Below are 21,330 nucleotides of genomic sequence, written 5' to 3' on the forward strand. Positions count from 1 at the left end.
TGCAGCTTTAGATTACCTCTAGCCATGTTTTGTAAACGCGGCTATAAATTGTCTATAGCCGCGTTTAAGAAACACGACTTTAGTTTTCCTATAGCCGTGTTTTAAACACATAACTTCAGTTTTTCCTATACCGTGGCTTTAGGTTTGGTATAAATATTACCACAAAAAATCTTATCAGACCTTTTGTTCACCAAACACGTCACTCTAGCTCCCATCTCTCACTCTCACTCTCCGATCTCAATCTCTCTTAGTCACCACCATCACCATCGAAACTACAAGGCCATCGATTTGTCGACCGATCCAAATCAGCCATCACGGGTTGCAACACGAACTACAAGGCCGAAATACACGATACGAGAGGCTTGGGAGTTCAAGTACTCGTCACCACCATCACCATCGAAAGCTAACGAGTTTGATTTCATGGGTTTTTTGCACCACAACACAAACGCACAAACTTCTCGTGATAAACGTTTCTCTCTCTCTCTCTCTCTCACCAACACCATATCTCTACATTTCTCCACGTCTCTCTCTGTAAATCTCTTTTATTTTTTGTTCTTATCGATGTTTAATTTTTATTTATTTATTTTAATTATTCTTTTTTTTTTCATGAATACTTCATGAATGGCCAATGCATGAAGGAGGATTCAACCTCCTTCATGTATTAGATTTAATAATGTTTTCTACGTACCTTCATTTTCCAGAAACTTAATTTCCATTTCTAAATTTGTTGTTGTTGGTTATGGATATTTATTTGAAAACTCAATTTTAATTATTTTTAAAAATAAAGTTCACGTTGGTGGTTGAACCTTAGAGCAACCGCATCAGTCCGTTTAAAATTTTCTATCTATTTTAACATAGAAACCCATTTTTTCTATTTTACACAGACACTTTACAAAAACACATACATCAGTTTATCTATTATACACAATTTTTTATTTAAATAGTATTTTCCTCACTTTTTTTATTATTTCCCACCTACCCCCACCTAACACTTATTTCTTTTTTCTCTAAATACACTCCCTTCTTCTTCTTCTTGTCCTTATCTCTATCTCCGCCTCTCTTTCTTTTCCTTCTTTTTTTTTTTTTTTTTTTTTTTTTTTTTTTTTCTTTTTCTTTCCTTTTCTTCTTTTACAATTTGAGTTTTATACTTTTATTATAGATGATGATTTTGGGTTGGGTTTGATTAAGGGCAGTGATTTTGGGTGGAGAAAATGGTTACTTTTGGTGGATCTACAATTTCTGCTTCTCTTTAGCTTCTTCTTTTTCTTCTTCTTCTTCTTCTTCTTCTTGGCATTGAAGAGTGGGTGAGAGAGAGTCTGACAAGGCAAGAGAGAGGAGAGAGAAAAATTATAAATAATAGATAGAAGAGTTACAGTAACCGTGCATATATGCACGGTTACTATAGCAATTGTGCATAAATGCACAATTTTACACCCACTGATGTGGGTGTTTTTTTGCTAAAAATGTGTAAAATGAGCAACTTTTTCTATTTTGCAAGACTTCACACATACTGATGCTAATGCTCTTAATTGATAATTTATTTAAAATTGATATTGATCCTAGTTTTGAATGCAATTATTTAAATATGCATGTTAATGTTGGTATAAAGTGGAGCTTGATTAATGAGAAATCCTCTATGCTATGGCATAAGAGATTGAGACATATCTTCATAGAAAGAATTAAAAGATTGGTGAAAGATAGAGTTCTAAAAACTCTTGATTTTACTAATTTTGGTACTTGTGTGGACTGCATTAAGAGTAAGTAAACCAATAAGGCCACTAAGGGTGCCAAGAGGAGCTCTAAAATTCTTGAAATTATACACACTGATATATGCGGACCATTTGCTACTCCTTGCTTAAATGGTCAGAGATATTTTATCTCATTCATTGATGACCATACAAGATATATGTCTCTCTATCTTCTATATGATAAGGTTGAGGCACTAGATGCTTTCAAAACCTATAAGGCAGAAGTAGAGAAACAAAGAAAAAAGAAAAAGAAAATAATTAAATTAGATAGAGGTGGAGAGAATTATGGTAGGTACATAGAAAAGGGACAAATGCTAAGTCCATTCGCTAAGTTCCTTCAGAAAGAGGGCATCATTGCTCAATATACAATGCCAGGTACACCATAACAAAATGGTGTTTCTAAAAGGAGGAATCGTACACTTATGGATATGGTAAGGAGTATGATCAGTAACTCTGATCTTCCTTTATCCTTATGGAGTGAAGCCTTAAAAACCGCTGTGTATATCTTAAATAGGGTTCCATCTGCAGTTGTTTCTAGAACACCTTTTGAATTATGGCATGGATGGAAACCTAGTTTAAATCATTTGCACATATGGGGTTGTTCTATTGAAGTAAGGATTTATAATCCACATATAAAGAGACTAGAGCCAAGGATAGCTAGCAGATATTTTATGGCTATGTAGTAAATTCTAAATTGTTTAGGTTTTATTGTCCTTCTCACACTCCAAGAATAGTAGAGGTTAGAAATGCTAAATTTCTTGAGGACTTTGAGTTTAGTGGGAATGCTTTTCCTAGAAGGATAGAGTTTGAGAAAGCACAAGATTCTATTGAACTACCCTCAATGATATCCTTGAGGAGCAACCAACCCATCAAGAACAAGCTCATATTAAACCAACTGCTAAAATTTTTGAAAATACAAGAAAAGCAGAAGGTGTAAGAAGATCCTCAAGAATGAGGAAACCAGAATTTTCTAATGATTATATTGTATATCTCCAAGAGTCTGATTTTGACATCGGGCCTAAAGATGATCCAACTTCGTTTTCTCAAGTCATGAGCGATGGTTATTCCATATTTTGGTATGATGCCATGAAGGAAGAGATGAAGTCTATTGCTAAAAATAAATTTTGGGATCTCGTTGAGTTGACAAAAGAATCAGTAGCTATTGGCTACAAATGGGTTTATAAAACCAAAAGGAAATGCTTCTGGTAACATTGAATGAAATAAAGCTAGACTTGTAATTAAGGGTTCACTCAAAAAGAAGGCATTGATTACCATGAAACATTCTCTCCAGTTTCTAAGAAGGATTCGTTTAGAATAATCATGACCTTAGTAACTCATTTTGATTTAGAGTTACATCAAATGGATGTGAAAACAACATTCTTGAATGGGGATCTAGAGGAGGCGGTATAAATGGTCAAATCTCAAGGATTTTATGATGATAAAGATAGTCATTTGGTTTGCAAGTTGAAGAAATTTCTATATGGGCTAAAGTAGGCCTCGCGACAATGGTATATAAAGTTTCACAATGTTATCGCTTCATATGGATTTGTTGCAAGTAGTGATTTAGGCTTGCTAGTGATTTAGGCTTGCTACACGAGACAAAACAATTTATCTCCAACTTTGAGATGAAGGATTTAGGTGAAGTCTCATATGTCATTGGCATTGAGATTCATAAAGACAAATCACAAAGAGTCTCAAAAGGCCAACATTGAAAAAGTATTGAAGAGATTCAAAATGAAAGATTGTACACCAACAATAGCACCCATTTTGAAAGGAGACACATTTAGTAAGAATCAATGTCCTCAAAATGATTTTAGGGCAAGAAAGAATGAAGAACATATTGTATGCATCTACAGTAAGTAGCCTTATGTATGCACAGGTCTGCACAAGGCTTGATATTGGGTTTATAGTAAGGTTATTAGGTCGATATCAAAGTAACATTGGTTTGGAGCATTGGAAAGTTGCGAAAAATGTTATGAGGTACTTGCAAGGTATCAAGGATTACAAGTTGACTTACAGACATATTGATCAATTGAAGGTGATTGGTTATTCAGATTTGATTTTGTTGGGTTTGTAGACACAAGAAAGTCTACTTCAAGCTATATTTTCCTTCTTTCTAGAGGAGCTATATCTTGGAGAAGTACTAAGCAAACACTTGTTGCTTCGTCTACCATGGAGGCACAATTTGTTGCATGCTATGAAGCTACAACACAGGCGTTATGGTTAAGAAATTTTATCATAGGTCTCATGATTATTGATTCTATATCGAGACATCTAAAGATTTTATGTGACAATTCAGCTGCAATTTTCTTCTCTAAGAATAACAGAAGTGGAAGCCGAAATAAGCATAACAAAATAAAGTACCTCAAGGTTAGAGAGAATGTTAAGAAACAAAAGTTGTCCATCGAGCATATTAGCTAGTACTAAGCTAATGATTGCTGATCCTATGACTAAATGTTTATTGACCAAACCATATAAAGACCACGTGGAACATATGGGACTTAATAGCTTATTTGTTGTTTAATTTCTCTTTAGTTGTTTTGTATTTGGGACACATTTGATTGTTCTTAGAGAATAAAAGACTATATATTTTGTGCACATAAAGTGTGTGTGTGTGTATATATAAAGTTTATTTAATCCATGGGGATAAATAAAGGACAATATATCCGTGGGGATGTTCAAAGGAGGACCCGAATGGCTAATAGGCAGTCCATTCATAAAGAAATAATGACCCATCAAGTACTCATGTAAAGATTACATTACATTGTAATATATGGAAGGAAATACTCATTATAATTGAGGGCATTACCGCCATGATTTATGTACTGGATTCTTTATTTGAGTGGGAGCTTTTCACAACTAGTGACATGGATAATATCATGGCTATAGCATAGTGATAATCACTTATGGGGTTATTTAAATTTCATGTGAGCCAAGTGGGAGAATGTAGGATTATATCTCCTTAAAGAGAATTTTATGTGGCCCACATTTGAGTGAAGATGAAACTCATGTCTTAAGTTTTCTATTTGTAAAAGTTACATGTTAGATGTAACATCCTTTAGTAACTCTCAATTGGTATAACCTTTTTGGTTAATGAAACACCATGAAATTAAAATTTTTAAACTCCTTGATGGAAGGAGAGTTATGAAAATCTTCATCTAAAAGGGTCCCTAGTTTAGCCTATATACATAGCCTGTGTTTCCATCAAAAGAATATGTGTAAGGTAAATGCCATAAACTAGAAGACCCTTTTATATACACTATCATTATATAGTGATTCTTCTTTTCTCCAAACACTTAAACAACTATGGTTGGAGTTATGTTTATTTTGTTCCACAACTATAAATTTATCTTACAATATAATAAAAGTAAAGCAATGCAATGCAAAGCAAAGCAAGAGAGATATGATAGCTAATACATATGGAGGCATAATAGTAAAGAAGAATGTGTGTGCATAGTAGAGCGAGGAAATGTAGTTGAGTTGGTACAAGCATAGTTTGCATAATATTTTTGGTTTAGTCTGTATTGTGCATGACAACACAAGCACAACCACTGTTGGCTCTTACTTTAAGTGAGTTAAGTGACCACCTAAGACCCCCAAATTTTATCCAATTAGGTTAGTTCTTTGATTATATATAATAAAAAAAATGTTAATTTTGTAAAATGACTAAATTAAGCCCCAAATTATAGCCAAAAAATAAGGAGAACAAAGATCTAAGAGGAAAAAAAAGGGGAAATGAGACCAATATATAGCCAAAAAATAAGGAAAACAAACTTCTAAGAGCAAAAAGGGAAATGAGACCAAAATATGGCCAAAAAAATAAGGAAAACAAACTTCTAGGAGAAAAAAATAAGAGAAAGAGGGGGGGGGGGGGGGGGTAGTAGGAATGTTGGTTTTTTTTTTTTTTTGCCCCTCCCAACTTCGAGGCCGTTTAAATGGAAATCAAATGGTTGAGGTGCCAAATTCTTATTGGACCCTTTGCACCACATTTAGCCATGGTTTAAGGAAAAGGTGGGGTATTGTCTTACATATGGTGATCCCAATGGATATTGGTGGTAATGGCAAATGAGTTGAGTTTATTTATGGAGAAAGAAAGATTTTGAATAATAGGATGACACTTGGTTCTTGTAGCACTCAAAGATTTTGAATAATAGGATGACACTTGGTTCTTGTAGCACTCACCTCATGCATTTTAATGGTGTTATGCTTGGGTGCGACTTCATGCATTTTGAGGTCTAAGACGAAAATTTAAAAAAATAATAATAATTAATTCCAACAATATTAGTAAAAAAAGGGGGTTGAGTTTTTTTTTTTTTTTTTTTTTGGGATTTTATGTTTTGTTAACTTTGTTTTGTTTTGTTGAGAGAGAGGGAGAGAGATTTTAGCTTCTAGGTCACAAAAAATTTATCTATTCTATTTTTTTATTTTTCAGTATAATTCATTGGCCTCCTTTCACCATTTTTTTTTTCTCTAAGACATTTTTTTCCCTTATTTTTTGGCTATATTTTTTGCTCCTCGTCCCCTTTTTATTCTCTTTGAAGTTTGTTTTTCATATTTTTTTGCTATAGTTTGGTCTCATTTCCCCTTTTTTCCCTCTTAGATGTTTGTTCTCCTTATTTTTCGGCTATAATTTGGGGCTTAATTTATTCATTTTACAAAATTAACATTTTTTTTTGGAATCAAAGAACTAACCTAATTGGATAAAATTTGGAAGTCTTAGGTGGTTGCTTAACTTGCTTAATGCAAGAGCCAAACTAGTTATGCTTGTGTTGCCATGCACAACACAGACTAAACCACTATATGCAAGCCTCTACACTACACCATAGCCTACCATACCACTCCTCTCTACATTCCCTCCACAAATTTGGTGCAAGTTTGGCTATAATGGAAAATGAAGCAACTTAGTTAGTTTGGCCTTTTCTTAAAATTTGGTTGACCTAACCGTAGATAGTTCATGTCTTTAAAGGAAACGGGGCCCCAAAACTTGCTAAATATGATCTTGACTGACCTAGTTTCACGGTGTACTTATTTCCTCTAATATTTTTCTAATCTTGAGTAACTAAACAAAGCAACAAACCCTTTAGATATCGTTAAATTTGCTTGATCATGAAAGTAGGATTTTGCAACTTTTTGTGCATGATAGATGAAGTTTAGTTTGACGGGCTTGCTACGTTTAGGTTGTAGAAGATGAGCCTCTTAACACTGACCCATTATATTTGGAAAAAGTGCCATCAATCATTTTTATTTATTATTATTTTTAAATAAATATCTAAATTTTCATGTTCAGAACATAATAAGTTTAACTTTTTAAAACTTCTCTTTCACAATTATTCCTTCCTGTTATTTATTATCTCGATTATAGATGACAAAATATCTTTGCTCTGCTCCATCCCACTTGGGTTTTTTTTCCCCAACTAAAAAGGGGACGAAACATAGATTGATTTTGCTTGCCCTACCTTTTTTTTGAGAAATTTTTTATTTTTTTATTTTTACATATCTAACTTACAATTTATTTTTTACACGTATCTATATCTATACTATTATTTAAGGGGTTTTTCCTGTTTAGATTCCTCATTTTTTTAGTTCAAAAATACCCTTAGACCCCTATGTTTAAGTAGAGATAAAAATACAGGACAATATGGTAAAAATGCAACTCTAACTCCCACCAAAACGTTGCCTAAAAAATAGGACCACTTTTCTGTTAATTTTCAAATTACTTTATTTACTTATAAATTATATTTTCAAAATAAAAATTATATATATATAATTAAAAAAAAAAAACAGTTTTTTTTTTTCTACAAAATAAGACCACTAAAAAAAAAGCCTTATCGCATGCGCTTTGCACATGTGGTGAAGCTAGTTTTATCCTAAGCATTTCCTCTCAGCACTCCTATCATTGCCTTTATCTTATATCTCTCATCATTTTATCAATAACAACGCCATCAAATTAAGAATGACAAAATGTTTTTCTCCCAAAAAAAAGAAAAAAAGAAAGAATGACAAAATGTCTTCACCCCGTGCCCTACTCCATGCCAGTTTCCCTTTCTATGGGTTGCCATGAACATGATAGTATGTTGACTTGCACATGAGCATGGACCCACTTGTATATTGGTAGTTTGTTTTAGCTTCTCATTTTAGGAAAATAAAAAAGGCCAGTCATTTATCACTATATTGTTAGTTTCTTATAACTTCATATTTTATGAAAATAAAAAAAAGGCAAGTCATTTGTTGGTAAGAGAGTATAGAAACACAATTTTTGTGCTAGTTTTCTTACAACTCTAATATGGTAAATTATGAGTGGTAGAGAAAAATGATAAGTCCATATAAAAATGATTATCTATCACTTACAATCAACCACTTAACAAGTTGTACCAAATTATATTATAAGAACGGTTTATCATTTAGGTGTAAGTTTATAAAAACAAAACCAAAAACAAAACATTGCCCAGAGAGAGAGAGACTTACGGACTTGGATTGAGTAAATCTAGAGTCTAGATTGTGCCAACTTATTTAAAAACTTATAACTGTAGTCTGATTTACCTATAATTAAATTTTAAACGAGTTGGCACGATTTAGATCATAGATTTACTCAACTTTCAATCTTAGCTCTTAAATGGAGTGGACACTGAGATGGAGAGATCCAACAGTAACAGCCTTTGTTCTCAAACCTCGGCAGCAGCAGCAACAAAACAACAACAACGGCATGTAAAGTAGGGAGAAGCTGTCGTTTAGGGAGCTTACATATGAAACTCTGAAGCTATCGCTTAAGAACCATCCAAGTGTATGTTGTTCCTACAAACATATATTCCGCTACTCCCGCTACTTCTATATCTCATTTCCTCTCATTCCCAACAAACCCTCTCTCTCTCTCTTGTCTCTGTACTACCAACCCATTTTGTTTCTCACTTCTGTTTTTGCCCCCACCATTTTTTTTTTTCAAGTCCAATTGCACCCTCTCCCTCCTTTTTTTTTCTTTTTTTTTGGGTCATGGTTTTTTAGCTTTTGGTGATATTAAAAAAAAAAAAAAAATGGTAAATGAGAAGTGGGTGTTATTGGGATTGGTTAGAGTTAAAGAATGAGTAAAAAGGGTGGCATGGAAGTTGGGGTTATGAATTCAGCTTTTGTTTCAGCGAGTTCATTGCCTCAGTCCATTGTCGTCGAATGCCGATTCCGCTCGCAATCGGCATTCGATTCCTTCTGCATTGCCTCTGAGGCCTTCTTTGAGCACCTTTTTTCTCTTTTGCGCCGGTTGCTTTGATTGCTACTTTTTTTTTTTTTTTTATTAAAAGAAAATAAAGCGAAATCGACCCAAAAAAATGATAAAAAGATTGAATTTTGTTAAACCCCTTTTGTTCTAGTAGATGTTTGGTTCTTGGCAGGAATATATTCCACTTTTCTGGATTGGTAATGTCTTGGACAATGGTCGAGCTCGATCCTGAATACACAGAGAAAGATCCAACCGGTCGATATGTTCGGGTATAGCTAACCTTATTCCTGTGAATTAGAATTATTCTAGACATATTATGATCACGTAGTTGAGAATTTTGTATGATGGGTCATTTTTTTGAAGTAGCATTGCATAAAATGGCAGTTTTTGTTGTTAAATTTCTATATAGGTGAGGACCTTGTGTTTTAAAGTATTGGGTTTTGATAGTCATGTTATTGTTTATCAGAAATTAGATTTATGTGTCAAGTGCTTGGCTTTTTCCTTTTGTGACACTGTGACCTTGTAAATTTTGATGTTTGGCGGATAATTTGAGCTAATGACCCAAGGCCATGATACCAGTAACTTTACATAATGCATTGTATTCAATGACTGAAAATTGGGTTTTGAGGGGCATGTTATTCTTTGTTATGAATTATGTGTTTGATGATTTTCAAGTTTTTACTTTATGCATGATGTTGTAATTGAGTTTTGATTTCTTATTTTGATGTAACCATCAACAGATTGAGCTAATGGCTCAAGCCTATAGTTAGGAAGCTATTGTTGTTTATTTCCTTGAAGCTCTTGTTGTCATCATTGCCATTTTGAGGACAAAAAGAGATCTTTGGATTTAGATTGGCCATTTTATTCTTTGTTGGAGATGAGGTCAAATGTTTTTCTCTTATTCATGAACACTTCTCTTTTGTAACAGTACAATGAAATCTTGGGCAAGGGTGCTTTCAAGACTGTGTATGATTCCAAAACCACTCTTTATCTTTCTTTATTATTTTATTTTCTTTTGATCTATTTTCTAAGGAGTTATTAGCTTTTAAGGGATAAACTTTTTATTAACTTGGAGAATGGTTGTACTTGGGGATTCCTGATTTCTTTTTGCAGTTTTAAGGCGTTTGATGAAGTTGATGGAATAGAAGTTGCTTGGAACCAAGTTAGGATAGATGATGTCTTGCAGTCACCAGAAGATTTAGAGAAATTGTATTCGGAAGTTCATCTGCTGAAATCGTTGAAACATGATAACATCGTCAAGTTCTGTAATTCCTGGGTGGATGATAAGAAGAAAACTGTCAACATGATAACCGAGCTCTTCACATCTGGGAATCTGAGGCAGTATGTTCTCTTTGTTTGTTTCCTGTCCTGTCTTTAAATTGATTGACAGTATTATGTGTGATTGATACCTTTTGGTGCTCAGATATCGGAAGAAGCATAAAAATGTTGATATGAAGGCAATAAAGAATTGGGCAAGGCAGATTCTCCGAGGTTTAGTCTATCTTCACAGTCACAATCCACCTATAATTCACAGGGACATAAAATGTGACAATATTTTTGTGAATGGAAATCATGGAGAGGTTAAGATTGGAGACCTTGGATTGGCAATTGTTATGCAGCAGCCTACTGCTCGAAGTGTGATTGGTAAGAGATTTTTTCCCCATGATGCTCTCCCCTCTACTAGACAGACTTTATGAAAAGTTGTGAAATCTTCCCTCTTTTTTTAACATTACATTAGGGACTCCTGAATTTATGGCTCCTGAGCTTTATGAAGAGGAATACAATGAACTTGTTGACATATATTCTTTTGGGATGTGCATGTTGGAGATGGTTACTTTTGATTACCCATACAGTGAATGCAAAAATCCTGCTCAAATCTATAAGAAGGTTACTTCTGTAAGTTAAGCCACTATCAGTCTATCACCATATTCTCTATTGGATGTTTCAGTGTAAAACTTTATGTAAACAACTAATTTATATTCTGATGCATTCTTTCTTAGGGCATTAAACCTGCTTCACTTAGTAAGGTGAGTGATTACCAAATTAAGGAGTTCATTGAGAAGTGTCTGGTTCCTGCATCAGAGAGATCATCTGCAAAGGAGCTCCTCCAAGACCAATTCCTTCAAGTTGAGAATTCAAAGGAGCCAATACGTGATCCCTTACAGTTACCTGACCCAAGTCCCAGAGCAAATGGTTTGCTTAAGTCTAGCCCTCTTTCCATGGACATAGATACTGACTATAAGCAGCAATCTTTAAGTGCATGTACAGAAAGCATCAATGGGAGTAATCACTGTCCAATTTTGGAATTTCAGAGGACGAATATGAACAATGAATTTAGATTAAAAGGGAAGAAAAATGATGATAACTCAGTATCATTAACCTTGCGAATTGCTGACTTTTACGGTAAGTTGAGCGTATGGTTCCTTTTTTTTTTTGGGGGGCGGGGGGGGGGGGGGGGTGGGGTGTTGTTAGAAGTGAACATAGACTTCGATTATTGATAAATATTACTGTTTTGTAGCGTAACATCGTGGATTTAATTTTATTACCTGCAGGCCGAGTGAGGAATATACACTTTCTCTTTTACCTTGATACTGATACTGCACTTTCGGTGGCCAGCGAGATGGTTGAACAACTGGATTTAGCAGATCATGATGTAGAATTCATAGCAGAGTTGATTGATTACTTGATAATGAAACTTCTACCTGGATGGAAGCCCTCGTCTGATTACTCCTCAAGTGGAGTAGTGACTCCCTCTGATGTTTCCCCAGTCTTTGGAGAAGAAAAAACAGTAATGGCAAGTCCATGGGATTCAATGCTAATTCCATCTGGGTTGGAGGTTGTGCAAGATGTTTTCTCTAGTTTAAATACAAGCCCTCAAGAAGGTGGTGTACAGGCTGAAGAAGGTAGTGTATGCAATAACCCTGACAATTCTGTTTGCCATGGTGAATGTAATTCTTCTCCAAATTTAGCAAATTTTGAAAATCAACATTCACAAGCATCAATTGCTTCAGAGATACTGGTAGAAGATGCTTCTACCAAAACTGATAAAGCAGCTGAATTTGTTGATTGCAACATTAAAGGAAGCTGCAAAGGCTTAAGTGGGTCTTTCCCTGAACTAGAGCTTGGGGATGCATGTTATGATGTCTTCAGATTGCAACAAATTGATAGCAACGATTCAGAAGACATCATGAATGAATTCGCAAAGAACTCAGAACTGTCAATGCCAGTTCAAAGTGGAGTATCAAATGTTATGAGCTTAACAAGCAGCTGTTCATCTTTGTCCTTAGCAGACAAAGATATTGATATCGCGCTTAAGTTGGAACTTGAAGCAATTGACTCACAGTATCAGCATTGGTTTCAGGAACTTTCTAGGATGAGGGAGGAAACATTGGAGGCTACCAAAAGGCGATGGATAGCAAAGAAGAAGCTGGCTGGCCAATGATTAGGCATGTTGCTGAACCTTTTTTTTTTTTTTATCCTTTCTTCATTACTCTTGTTCAAGTTGTTTCATTATTGTCCATAAGGTCCTTTGAAGTATCTATTTGAGGGTTGTGATTATGTAATCCGAAACTAGTATCGGATGCGACTATTTTTTTGTGGAAGTCGTAATCCTTTCTTTGGATTTAATTTTTGTGATTTGGGGGTCAAGTTCCTTATAACTTTGTTCAATGTATAAAGTATATATTCTTGAATGTTCTGAATTTTTTTTTTTTTTAATTACTTTATCCTTGGTCATGAGTATTGCACAATTCATGCTCATTGCTAATTGGTTATAGGATCTCTCCATAATTTTTAGTGTACCACTTGGAAGATTGACAAGCTCCTAAAATCCAAGGTCAGGATCTTAGGCAGCAGTTTTTTTACGGGCAAAACAAAATTCTACAGGGGCCACAACAATCGGCATACTGAAGCTCAAGCTGGTTTAACTTCTTCCTAATTCATTTATATGTTTAATTTAAATATTACAATTCTTTTTGTCTGAAAAGCTGTATCTAAAACAAAGTAGTAGAGTTTTAAAAAGTTGTAGATTGTAATTTAAACTAACGTGACGAAATTGATCTTTTAGAGTTGGGGTTGAGGGAATTTTATCATGAAGTCCCTAAAATTCAATCCATCTATTTTGAATCTAGTAGATTGGATTTGACTACCTCGTCAATAATTTAAATAAGAGAAATGTTATGTTCATAATATTTTCACAACACTTTTACAATAAATTTTTATAATAAATTTTAAGTGATAGGTTATTATTGATTGTTATTAATAAACAAAAAAATAATTTCAGTAGTAAGTTGTTATCGATTGTTATTAATGTACAAAAAAATAATTTCAGTGGTAGGTTAAAATTAAAACTAACAACTTACTACTTATAATTTGTTATGAAAATATTGTGGATGTAGTATTTCTTTTTAAATAAATACCTATATGGATCGAGAATAGTAGGCTAGCCCTCGAATTGTGTTGGGCCTCGTGTTCATTAGGACCACTTCGGCCCAATTTAGGCCCATATAGCCTAGCAATTGGGAGTTAGCTGAGCATATAGGGAAGTATCCGAGATAACCAAAAACAATAGATAATACCTTGGGGGAATCTGCTCATCGGGCAATAAAACCCAATGTCAGGCACAAGTTACGAGAGAATCATTTCAACAGTAGGAGGTGAGTCCCCTTTAATAGGTGTGATTCAATATGGAGAGACCCACTGACATGCCGAATATTCTTCCATCATGACTACCCCACTTAAAAAAGAGTATAAATAAAAGGGGAGGGTTAAGAAGAGGGGATTGGAACAAAATTTGGGAGAGAGATACAAGAGAAGTGAGAAAAACACATTGTAGGGAGAAGGAAGTCCTGTTTGGATTTCAGAGAGGGTGCTTGGCTGCTCAGTAGCCTTCACGGCCAAGCTAAAATTAAGGTAGTTTAGCGCTAAGGAAAAACCATAACACCATCGGTGATACTACCAATCACTTCTTTGGACCTCCCATTGTCGGATGCACTAAATCCAGAGTACAAGTAAATTAGGGGTCTAGGCCCAATAACCCAAGGTTATTGGGAACAGACCACCACAATACCAAAATGATGCAAGTCAATGTTTAAAGGGAAGTTTTGTTTTCACAACATTTTTACAACAAATCATAAATAATAAGTTATTATTAGTTCTAATTTGAACTCACCACCGAAATTACTTTTTTTGCCCATTAGTAACAGTCAATAACAACCTGTCACTTAGGATTTGTTGTGAAAATATTGTGGACATAACATTTCTCATTTCTCATATTTAAATGTAATGACATGAAAAAATTGGATCCACTCGTTTCAAAATGAATGTATTCATAGGATTGTAGAAACTCCATAATGGAGTCATCTTAAGAACTGTGAATTAGGGTGATAGCAGAAGAAAATCAAAAAATAATTTAGTAATAATAAAAATTTGCCATAACCCATAGTCAATCAATTCAGACCAAGTCAGATTTGTGTGAAACTTTATTGCTAAATAGAAGTGTTGGTATATAATTGTAAGATGTCTCTATTAAGATATCTTGATTAGTCCTCTCGCCAAGTACTTCTACAAGTCTCATTCATGCACGTATAGAATATTGTTGCCGGCTCATCAGCTGATCTAGTCTGAAATTGTACGTACGCAGCCCTTCCATGACCACATTTTGGGCATGTTGCTGTCATAATAGAAAGGAGCAGGTAAGAAAGAAAAAAAAAAAAAACAAGAAGCCGCAATTGCCATCTCTTGAAAATATTGTATATTTAACAGATAATCTTGCAAGAATGCAGCATCGACAAGAACAACTGTAACACAATTGTAGCTTAAAGATAGCGATTCATGCTTGAAACTCCAAGCTTTGAGCACTAAATATTCAGATATTGGTTATGTAGTTGAACACTAATGATTCAATTGTATTCCATCTAGTTGAGAGATAAATTACATACAAAGTCAACAAAGACCAATAACTCAGATGTCTCAAATAATCCAAGATCACTAATTCCCCATACCCATGAGAGGGCTTAGCTTAATCATCTAAAAATTAACTAAACCTAAGACTACTACTCAACAAAACCTTTGGCCCATCTTCACCTGGTATGGTTACCAATGTTCAGTTGTTCACCACCTTTTAACTCTATCAGTGTTCTAAAGCTATATATCCAACTTATAACTTAGTCAAGATTTCAAAATCAACTAATAGATTATCAAATGAATTGAAACCTCAGGCAGCTGGCAAGTGACCCATAACAATCCCATAAAAACATAACATTAGCATAGAAGTGTTCAGGCATCATCAAGGTATCTAAAAACTGAAAAAGAAACTGTATTCATATTGGTCTATCATATGCGATTCTACAAGCAGACAAGGTGATCATTGGTCTGTTCTATACAACCAAATGTCTTCCCAAGTATATCCAACAGAACAATGTGGTCTAGTTAACTCAGCATCCAAGGTCTCAATAACACCCCCACCACCAATGTTCTGAAAAAATGGGGATTTAGAACAAATAGAAAGGGAGGATAATCAACAGAAACTCAACTTTACTCAACTCAACCATGCCATAATCCCAATTATAATGGGGTTGGCAACTGACTACAGATTCTCCTCAATTAATAGGAATTGACCACATGTATTCTTCACCACCAATCTATCCTACTGAAATTCATACTCTTTGTTGTCTCCCTGCCTAACATACCCCTTTTCACTACTTCTACCCTATACTATTTTAGGCCTCCTTCAACCTCTTTCCACTCCATCCACTTATTAAAGTAATCTTTCTCACTCAGTACATAAATAGGTCTTTGTTGCACTTTACCAATCCATCATAAGGGAGAAACAAAGTGAAAAATAAGAAGCATTACCATGAAGTTTAACCCTTCACACCTATAATTATATGCAACAATTCAGTAAACTACAACTCATAAAAATCAAGCATCATTTCCATATAAACCATCTGAGAGATTGATGAACTACAGCTCACACATAGAAGTAAATTTAACTATTTAGCGTATAACACCCAGGATATACAAGCAATGGTTCAGTACTTTACAACTGATATAGATTGAGCATCATTTCCATAAAAACCAGCTGAGAGATTGATGAACTTCAACCCACACATTGAATAACCATTTTCAACAGCAGCAGCAGCAAGAAATATAAGCGGATAGGTGCACAATATATATAATTCTAGTAGCAAGCAAAACCAGCTGATAAACTAAAATGCGTACCCTTGCAAGATCATTAGAGTTTAATTATATAAACTTGGCATTACACTACATTATAAAAAATAACTCTATTTTTTTCCCTTTGGAGTTAGGTAAATGCTTGAGCAGATAAGATAAGATACAAAATTACATCAATTTACAGGGTATTGTTTCCAGGCATGACACGGCAGCACTAAAGAACTAGCCATTATGCATACACTGAATAATCTTTGAGCTAAAATACTATTTTTAACAAATTATTATATCGATAGAATTACTTGTTACTCCGTTTACAGACCTTTACTCTTCCCCTGACATCCCATTATATTTCCACTAGAATGGAATATTACTTTACTTACAGCTCAATGAAACAAACCCGCTGACCTTTTTTTATCACTATTCTTCTAGAATTGAGTTCATACACTGATTAATAGTTCCTTACTTAAAACTAAAAAAGAGTGAAAGAAAAAGAAAAATGAATCCACCAAGCACAAAAGTTGAACAAGAGACGCACCATCAGTTTGAGAGGCATTCTTCATGTCATCGTCAGTGATGACAGGTTCTAAATCCTTCTTATCCAAATGCATCTTTTTCTTTATCTTAACCTGCATTTATGAAATCACACACACACATGCACACAAGTAATAAAGAGAAGAGATATTAACATAACTTCACAAAAGTACAACCAGAGATATTCATAAATTAATCAGTTTAACTACAATAAGATCAATGAACTACATACCTTGTTCTCTATGTAGCATACATAGGGACATGTCGGGCAGAAGAATCTGGAAGGGCGCCCCATATGGGGCAACTCATATTGCAGCATAGTCCCACAAGTAGGACAAAACTCCATTAGCTATCAGCTTCTAACACAAACCCTCTCTCTGCAATTTGCTTTCTGTAACATGTTAATAGATTTCGCGCAATACATAACATTACTAACAAATCAAGAAAATATATTTTAAGAATAACCCATTATAAATTTGACATTCAAAAACATTAAAAATGAAGCCCAGACAGAGTTCTACAAGATTCTAACTTCTATGACATTAGAGAAGCAAAATCAACAAAATTGCAATGACAAAACAATAAAGCGAAGAATCATTTTTGAAAGCACTGGCAGCAAGCAGCCCTTTATCAGAGAGATGGAGAAGGATCGAGTTATGGTGAATAAAGCGGAGCTTCAGAGAGACAAACCTTGCACACAGCCACAGGCGGTGGTTTTTGAGGGAAGGAAGGAGGCAGGTATTTTGGGAGCGTAAATAAACAAGCAAAGGCAAAGGCAGGTCATGTGGGAATGGGCCAACCTTTGAAAGCCCACTCTCCTGTCGTGGACAATAATAATAATAAGACTCATTTCGGCCCATGTGTGTCACTGTTCCAACTCTCACCAAACTAGCCTATCCTTAACCCAGGTCGTACGAGCCCCATTGTTTGTGATTTCGAGTTGGAAAGAAGGTGGTGGTGCCCAAGGAGATCGAGCGACAGGCGACAGGCAATAGGAATTTTAAAGGACTCTGTTTTAAATGAGCTAAATGTTGGAGATGATTCGGGGTCTTCCTTGATGCTTATAGATGGAGAATCTGAGTGGGATAGGGTGGTTGTGGAGGATGTGGATTCTGAGGAGGGATCTGACGAACGTGATGGGAATTGGATGGTGGAATTTGCTCGAATAGATTCAGATTGTTCACAACTTTTGAATGTGACTCCTTCGGCTATATCGAATTCTATTGGGATCCATGTTGATGAGAATCTTTCTGGTTTGTTGGAAGATGATCAGTCTGGAAATCAGGCTTGTTTGTCACCTTGGTTTCAGAGCAAATACCAGGAATTTGGCTCTTTTTTAGGGACATCGATTAAAGGACTGGAGGAACTCGCTTCTAATTTTCTCTTGGCTGTTGAGGAAAAAAGTAGACAAAGAACAACGAAGGGAGTTTGGTGGCTCTATCAATTATGAATAAGATATTAATTTCTAAAATTAATATATTTTTAAATAAATAAACTTTTTATGTCCACGTAATAATTATGAAAATAAAAAATTATAAAAAAATAATATTTCTTTTCAAATTAAAAAAAATATATATTTTTTAAGAAATATAATTAAATAAATAAGATATTTTTTAAAATATATCTTAAGTTTTTTATTAAAATTCTTTCATTTTATTGTCTTTAAGGTTCTAATATTGTGTTGTCACTAAGCAGATGAATAGTAATATACATATACTAGCCTCTAAGCACGCGCAGATAAATAGTAATATATATATACTAGCCTTTAAGCACGCGCTCACACGCGTGCTCAGAGGCTCTTCTATTTTTTGGATAAAAATTAATAATTTGCATTTATTAATAATTTTCATTTTTTGGGTAAAGAAACAAATATATCGTGATGAAGTAAAAAAAAAAATGAATATATGGGGTGAGTTTTGTAGATTGGAGAAATTTTAAAACTAATAAAAGAGTAATCATATTTTGTGGGGAGTTAGTGAGTAGAAGTAGGAATTTAAATCAACGTAAAAGTAGGAGTTTTTAGAAGTAGGAAGGCATTTCAACGTAAAAGTAGAAATTTATTATTTTTGTCAATTTACTATTTTAATCCCATTTTTAAGTTTTAGGTAAGGATATTTTTGTCATTAAAAAAGCAATAACTAACTTTGTTTTTCCAATTTACTATTTTAACTCCATTTTTAAGTTGTTGGTTAATTAATTTAAGGGTATTTTTGACAGGAAAAAAAGTAATAACTAACTTTCTGAATCCTCTTAATATATACAGATATATATATATATATATATATATTATTATAACATCTTGTGTTCCTTATAATACCTATTCCTATTTCTATGTAATTATCATTATAGTCTACCAAACGTGTCCATAATTTAATGACAGTGTATTAAAGTGGAGTATTTTCCCCCCCTTTTTTGAGAAGATAATCAAGTAAGAGTATTCACATAGGTATATGTAAAAATTGTCGTCTATTTTAGAATAAAAGTCTTTTTTTTAGCTAGCCATTTTTCAAAACATCCACGTATGATTATCTATTCGATACTCTATTTCATTAAAAAAAAAATTTTAATTATTTCGATTTCTTCATATACAATAATCATCATTCACTCTCTTTCCTCACTACCGAGAAACACAAATAAATAATAAGCAATTGTTTTGCATAAACTATAGTAACTTGTATATTTGCATAAGCACTATAGCAAAATCCCATTTTGCAAAACCAATTTATAATTTGATGTGGGTAATTTTTTAGCTTTATGCTATTTTAGATGAGTTAGGGTGTGTTTGGATATTGCTTATTTTGCTAAAAACTGAAAACACTATAGCAAAATAATTTTTAAATGTGTGAATAGTACTGTGAGACCTAGTTTTAAAGTTTTTTTTTTTTTAATAAAGTACTTGTGGATTCTGTGAACAGTGCACGGGACCCACTGGAAAAGAAAAAAATGCCCCTCTTCCTACACGGGACTCACAGTGCATGTTCTTAAAAAAAAAAAAAGAGCCAAAACGCAGACACTAGCCTTAATCAGCTATATCCAAACAGGTACTTAGTGCGAATGCTCAAATTAGGGACACATAGGGCTATAAAAGAGTCAAGTTTTGTCAAGTAGTGCATGTTCAAGTTTGGCTCATTAGGAAAAATCAGAAGCTCAAGCTTGGCTCGAGCTCGTGATAAACCTAAAAATAATGTTTGAGCTTGAGTTCGTGAAAAAACCAAAAACCTTGAGCTTGGCTTGGCTTCGTTTGGTTTGATTAATTAGTCAAGCGAAGCTCAAGCTTAAGTTCATACTCAAGCTCAGGTCAATCTTTTGAATTTGGAATCTAAGAAAATTACATTATCAAATACTTAAATCTCTAAAATTAAGAAAGAAACCAAAAAAAAAAAAAAAATAGTATACTTATTTTATCATGCATCTAGTCCTACTTATGATTAGCCATCATTCAAATTAAAAATTCATATAATTAAATTCATCCATTCATCCTTCTTTGTCTACAAATTTAGCAATTGTTCAAAATACAATTTTTACATTTACGTTAGATAGTGAAGAACTAGAAAAATACTTGTTTGTAACTATTATGAATAGGAAAATGCTAACATGTTCCATAACTTTACATTAGATGGTCGATGGAGAAGGATCATATGTGATCCACTTAATTTATTTATTTATTTTTAAATGTAACTAAAGTCTAAAGTGGTTCTTGTTCAATTTAGAGGAAATAAAAAAAATTAAGGAAATGGGTAGTGGTCCCATGTTGGCCATGTTATTATTAAGATATGTGTAATGAATAAATTTAACTAACACATATAAACTTATAAATGTGTCTATACTTAAATTGTTTTATATCAAGACTTATAGCTCACGAGCTTGTTCGTGAAAGAATTTTTTTGCTTGGGCTCGGCTTGTTTATTAAATAAGTCTGAAACTAAGGCTAAAACTTAGTTTATTTATAAATAAACAAACATGAACGAACTTTTTATCAAGTCGAGCTCGAGTTGTTCATGATCGGTTTGGTTCATTTATAGCCCTAAGGACACACCCATATATATACCCAAATCTCAAATATACTTGAGTGTTACCTTGTAATTAGTGCACTTTTTTCTAGCAAGTTAAGTATATGTGGTGGTCCTATGTGTAAGTGCTTAAATCCAATTACAAGTTGACACCCAAACAATGTCTAACTCTTATGTGTGAAAAATATGATGTGTCACATCATTATTGGAGAGTATAAAAGACCCAATTTATACAAAATCCCGATCGTATATTCTCACTATGACACATTATGTACAATGAAGATGAAATGTTGGACAATGACATACATATATGGGAGTATTGAGATTTATGTTCGCCTTGGATTTGAAGAGCAATGCTACAGGCAAAAAAAATTCACTACATTTTCACTATAGTTTTTTTTTCTTTTTTTCTTTTTTCTTTTGAGGAAACACTATAGTTGAGTTAGTATACTTTTATTGATTTTCATCTGAGTCCACTTCTTCTAATATCACTTTTTTACCTACTATTAACAATCTACCACAATAACAATTGTGGTTTTTTTTGGGGTCAAATTTTGTGTCTATAGACTTTCTCAAATTCAAATTAATTTGACACATAACCTAAATGCCCAGATGAATTCGTGTTGACCCGGATAATGTTGTAGCTAAGGTTTATGGG

At 33.9% G+C, this 21,330-nt stretch overlaps 2 protein-coding genes across 4 annotated transcripts; one reads left to right on the forward strand and one right to left on the reverse strand.

Moving 5' to 3' along the window:
* Window positions 1–8,388: 8,388 nt before the first annotated feature.
* LOC115956718 (probable serine/threonine-protein kinase WNK4) lies at window positions 8,389–12,611 on the forward strand. Of its 2 annotated transcripts, XM_031075020.1 has the most exons (8): window positions 8,389–9,224; window positions 9,884–9,921; window positions 10,069–10,296; window positions 10,379–10,599; window positions 10,694–10,851; window positions 10,956–11,358; window positions 11,508–11,858; window positions 12,317–12,403. In XM_031075020.1, exons 1-8 carry the CDS (start codon window positions 9,156–9,158, stop codon window positions 12,325–12,327), a joined length of 1,479 nt encoding a protein of 492 aa, XP_030930880.1. In that variant the 5' UTR covers window positions 8,389–9,155; the 3' UTR covers window positions 12,328–12,403. The 2 variants fall into 2 exon arrangements, with proteins under 2 accessions (XP_030930880.1, XP_030930879.1); XM_031075019.1 differs by having other exon boundaries at window positions 8,391–9,224; window positions 11,508–12,611.
* Window positions 12,612–14,350: 1,739 nt separating this feature from the next.
* LOC115954617 (DNA-directed RNA polymerase III subunit RPC10-like) lies at window positions 14,351–18,089 on the reverse strand. Of its 2 annotated transcripts, none has more exons than XM_031072527.1 (4): window positions 17,353–18,089; window positions 16,895–17,039; window positions 16,667–16,757; window positions 14,351–14,626 (listed from the first exon to the last, which is right to left on the reverse strand). In XM_031072527.1, exons 2-4 carry the CDS (start codon window positions 17,006–17,008, stop codon window positions 14,496–14,498), a joined length of 336 nt encoding a protein of 111 aa, XP_030928387.1. In that variant the 5' UTR covers window positions 17,009–17,039; window positions 17,353–18,089; the 3' UTR covers window positions 14,351–14,495. The 2 variants fall into 2 exon arrangements, with proteins under 2 accessions (XP_030928387.1, XP_030928388.1); XM_031072528.1 differs by having other exon boundaries at window positions 16,895–17,053.
* Between the last annotated feature and the right edge of the window lie 3,241 nt (window positions 18,090–21,330).

This window comes from Quercus lobata, chromosome 8 (genome assembly GCF_001633185.2).
Source record: "Quercus lobata isolate SW786 chromosome 8, ValleyOak3.0 Primary Assembly, whole genome shotgun sequence".
Taxonomy (NCBI): domain Eukaryota; kingdom Viridiplantae; phylum Streptophyta; class Magnoliopsida; order Fagales; family Fagaceae; genus Quercus; species Quercus lobata.